This window comes from Triticum dicoccoides, chromosome 2A (genome assembly GCF_002162155.2).
Source record: "Triticum dicoccoides isolate Atlit2015 ecotype Zavitan chromosome 2A, WEW_v2.0, whole genome shotgun sequence".
NCBI lineage: Eukaryota > Viridiplantae > Streptophyta > Magnoliopsida > Poales > Poaceae > Triticum > Triticum dicoccoides.
Window position 1 is genome coordinate 770807518 of NC_041382.1, and position 4976 is coordinate 770812493.

Below are 4976 nucleotides of genomic sequence, written 5' to 3' on the forward strand. Positions count from 1 at the left end.
CTTCTTTGCTCATCCTTAGTGTGCTTGGTAGTCGTTGGAGTGGTGTGTTGATGCCCAACACCTTTGTATCTCGCCTTGAATGTGTGTTGTGTGCGGTGGTGGTGTGTGTTTGTATCGATCTCTTGGTTGTACTCAGTGATGATTTCTTTATATATAAAGCGAGGGAAAGCCTTTTTGGTCGAAGGATGGCTATGGTCGGAAGCTGCTGGCTAGTCAACTAGCTTACAAGCACTAGGGCATTCAAATTGTACCAGCCAAAAATGTGACTGAAACGTAATATGTTTTCAGTCAATTAGGACAGGGAGAGGAAACCAGCCGTTAGATCAAAATGTCACAGGTAGAAAACAAGTGACTGATGCATAAACAAAAATCAGGCACCTGGTGCATAGGTGCTCCCTATTTTTACAACAAATTTTAGAAGAGAAGATCAAGTCTGCGTTAAAGGGGTTGCGCATCTTGCAGTCACCACAAACACGATGGCCGGTGTGGAGGACATCAAAGTTGTTGAAGCCCTAGCGATGGCCGGTGAAGGCGTGAAGCCGTGGCGCCACTATTCTTCGCAGGCCTCAGCTCATGCGCAGTCTTCGCCATGGGGCTCGTGGACTTGCTTCATATTAACCTCATCAACTCCGTTCAAAGCTCATTAGCCCTATATCATATCTTTTTGAGCTCCACCAGGAATGTTGTATTCTTTTACCTTAATGAAATCAGTATATGTCTCCAGCACAATATTTGGCAAAAATACTGAACAATCTCAAGCAATTTTGTGTTGGTGGCCATACATATGCCTACGTCAACCGTAATCCTGTTGCTACTTAATGTGGAGGTGTTTCTTTGAAGAATTAAGGAATGTCCTTTGGGAACACGCTAGAAGAATATATACAAAAATGTCACTGGATCTTCAAAATCTATTTCTGCATGCAGGCATACGTGCGTGCATGCAGCGAGCGAGGACGCAGTCTGCAGTACTTTGTGTGCTCATATGCACTGGGCTATTAGCTAGAAAGCCTATAAATAACATGCATCAACTGCGTCCACGCATTCTGAACTGCCTCTTACACCACCTTATCTATCGCTGAGCAGTACCGAGTCAAGTGAGAGTAACAAACTAGCACCGTCAGTTGGCCCTGCGTTCTTATATATGAGCCTCCTCCATCGATCTGGCCTTTCACCAACACATCTCGTTGGTACGAGCAACTGCAAAGAGAGAGTGGCGATGAGGAATTTCGTTGAGAAATTGGTGCTCTCTTTACTATGGATCTCCCTGTTCCAAGGTCAGTTGATGGTGATCAAATTATGCACTCTTCTCATTTGCTTTGGCCATGATCTTGTAGAATAGTCGTTTATATATAGTATATACCCTGATAATTAAGGCGAATGGTGTACGATCACCTTGCTCACATCTATGTCTGCCGGTTTGGTGTAGGGTGCATGGTCCAGTCTGTGGAATATGATCATACAGCTAGTATTGAGGTAATCACAGATCTCCGTTGTTTAGTGTTCTCCCTTTTGTTATTTGTATGTATGTATGTATATAACGATCTCAATCTCTAAAAACAAATGAAACCTATGGTGGTGTCAGTGCCTCCGTGATCCGATGAAGCCCCTCTACAAGGGCGGCATCATCCAGAACAGCGAGTTCAACAACGGCCTCATGGGGTGGTCGACGTACCGGAACATCAAGGCCGGCGTCGGCAAGTCGGCGTCCGGCAACAGGTTCGCCGTGGTGCAAGGCGCGATCAGCTCCCTGTTCAGTGCCGCCGGCGACGCAGCCGCCTCGCAGTCCCACAGCGTCTACCAGAAAGTCCAGATGCAGGGCGACACCCACTACTCGCTATCAGCATGGCTGCAAGTGTCGGCCGGCACGGCTCACGTGAGGGCGGTGGTCAAGGCCCCCAACGGCGACAACATCACCGCCGGCGCCATCGACGCCCAGTCCGGCTGCTGGACCATGCTCAAGGGCGGCATGACCGCGCATTCCTATCACTCCGGACAAGGAGAGGTCTTCTTCGAGGTATCCCTCCGTCTCTAAACAAAGTGATGTGTCAAAAATTCAATGTTTTCTAAGTTTAATCCAGTATATATAAAAAATATAAAGATAACAACACCAAATTAATATCAATATGTCCATCATTAAGTATATATTTATAATGTATTTATTCAATATAATATGTAGTTGTTGATTGTTTCATTCTGTATATTTTTTGAATTTTTCATTCGGTCAAATTTAAAAATTGTTGACTTTTTAAATGAATCTATAAGCTACTGCATTACTATACAATTGTGCATGCATGCCAACTAACCAAGTTTAATCCAGTATACTTACGTGGATGCATGCATGCATGCGCAGAGCGACACCCCCGTGGACATCTGGGTGGACAGTGTTTCCCTGCAGCCCTTCTCCTTTGATGAATGGGACGCCCACGCCCGCCGGTCCGCCGATAAGGCTCGCCGGAGCATGGTTAAGGTCGTCGCGAGGGGCCCCGACGGGCAGCCAATGCCGAACATGAGCGTCAGCATCCAGCTCCTCCGCACAGGGTTCCCGTTCGGCAACACGATGACCAAGGAGATCATCAGCAACCCAGCCTACGAGAAGTGGTTCTTCTCGCGCTTCACGGTGGCCACCATGGAGAACGAGATGAAGTGGTACAGCACGGAGTGGAACCAGAACCAAGAGGACTACAAAATCCCGGACGACATGCTCAAGATGGCTCAGAAGTACGGCGTCAAGGTGCGCGGGCACAACGTGTTCTGGGACGACCAGAACTCGCAGATCAAGTGGGTGCGCCCGATGGGCGTCGACCAGCTCAAGGCGGCGATGCAGAAGCGGCTCAAGTCGGTGGTGTCGCGGTACGCCGGGAAGGTGATCCACTGGGACGTGCTCAACGAGAACCTGCACTTCAACTTCTTCGAGACCAAGCTGGGCCCCAACGCGTCGCCCATGATCTACCAGCAGGTGGGCCAGATCGACCACAACGCCATCCTCTTCATGAACGAGTTCAACACGCTGGAGCAGCCCATGGACCCCAATGGCACGCCCACCAGGTACATCGCCAAGATGAAGCTCATCCAGGGCTACCCCGGCAACGGCGGCCTCAAGCTCGGCGTCGGCCTTGAGAGCCACTTCTCCACGCCCAACATCCCCTACGTCAGGGGCGCCCTCGACACGCTCGCGCAGCTCAAGCTGCCCATGTGGATGACCGAGGTCGACGTCGTCAAGGGCCCCAACCAGGTCAAGTACCTCGAGCAGGTGCTCAGGGAAGGCTACGCCCACCCAGGGGTGCAGGGCATCGTCATGTGGGCCGCATGGCACGCCAACGGATGCTACGTTATGTGCCTCACCGACAACAGCTTCAAGAACCTCCCCGTCGGTGCCCTCGTAGACAAGCTCATCGCCGAGTGGAAGACGCACGCGACGTCTGCCACCACCGACGCCAATGGGCTCGTCGAGCTCGACCTCGCCCACGGCGACTACAAGTTGACGGTGAACCACCCTTCTTCGCTAGCCGCGTCCCACACCATCACGGTGGATGCAGCGTCATCCGAGCACACCATCAGTTTGAAAGTGTAGGAATTACTTAGGCTTATAGAGTCATTCGTTCTCTTTCTTTTCTTCTCTTCTTTCTCTAGGGATTTTTTTTCCTATAGGGATTTTCTCTCTCTTTTTTCGTGGAGAATAATCACTGCCTCGGCGGCTACCTTGCAGCCGATGCAAGGGGCTAAAATTTTGTGAGTCGTGTAGAGAGATGGAATAAATCAATAATCTAAGAGGCAGCAACTTCAAAGATCCAAACCATCAAAATGCCCTTGATTTACGTTGCTTTAATGTTTACACAACCCACCTTAATTAAAAAGCTATGCTTCCCATAAATGCAAACCACCCTTGATCCTTCCTATCTCCTCGTGTGAACCACCCTTCTCTTCTCTTCACATCTAAACCACATCCCTAAACTAATTAAATGCAACATTATTTACATACTAGTATGATCTAAGAGGCAATGCATTGGGATGTCTATCTCTAATTTTGTTCACCACCTCGGATGACACGTTAAGAGCCAATGCATATCGAGTGACCTAACCAGCCTGCACAAGTAACCGTTGATGGCGCCCCTGACCAACTAGGGCTGCTCCAAGCATGTCGTCGCCTATGTTCTCGCCATCTCTCTTGTGGAGCACTATGTAGGGCTCATGGACAAAGGGACGAGCGGTTCTCACCAAACACAATCAACACCGGTAGGGGAACACCTTATACTAAGATTTTTATACTAGCTGCGTTCACCTAACTACCAGCGGCGTCCTGCGTTCACCTAGGGACTCCGGCCATTGGCGTACATGAGTAGTGGCACCTGGCCTACCATGTTGGCATCCTCCACCAATAGCACATAGTGTCTCTTGAACCCCTTAGTTGCCCTTCCCCTCAATGACGTTAGTTATCTCGTTCCACACGACTTCACCGTCATCGAGATCCACACCATCGCTAGTGCATTCTCAAATGCCTTGTCCTGCTCCCGCGTTCACCCTGTGGGCCCAGAGCCGGATACAAACCCTTCTTCCCCTCAACAACACTAGGCTCTCTTGTTCCACATGGCTTCACCCTCCTCCAGATCCATCGTGCTAGTGCACTCTGGAATGCCCTGCCTGCTCCTGCATCCAGCCTTTGGGCCCGAACAAGTATCATCTCGGCTTTACCATGTTGACATCGGGCATCATTTGAATCCGCTGAGACATAAAAGATAGTTGTGCAAACTTAGAATTCTGGTTCTATAAGTCACTCATGAAATATATTGCCATGCTATCCCATATTGTTGCTAATTCAATGAAAAGTGCAACTTGCAACCTTTCGTCGGCTACACTTAAGCAATGTAGGTTACACTTTTTACAATAATTGTAGTTGGCATTGGGTAGTTCCTTGGATTGGAATGTCTCAAGATGGATCAGGAAAAGGTAGGAAGTTGTCGATATGAACAAAACATCCT

General features: G+C 49.2%; 1 protein-coding gene across 1 annotated transcript; it reads left to right on the forward strand.

Moving 5' to 3' along the window:
* Window positions 1–1166: 1166 nt before the first annotated feature.
* LOC119352434 (endo-1,4-beta-xylanase 4-like) lies at window positions 1167–3733 on the forward strand. The gene is made up of 4 exons (XM_037619068.1): window positions 1167–1274; window positions 1427–1473; window positions 1583–2014; window positions 2351–3733. Exons 1-4 carry the CDS (start codon window positions 1217–1219, stop codon window positions 3569–3571), a joined length of 1758 nt encoding a protein of 585 aa, XP_037474965.1. The 5' UTR covers window positions 1167–1216; the 3' UTR covers window positions 3572–3733.
* Window positions 3734–4976: the final 1243 nt, after the last annotated feature.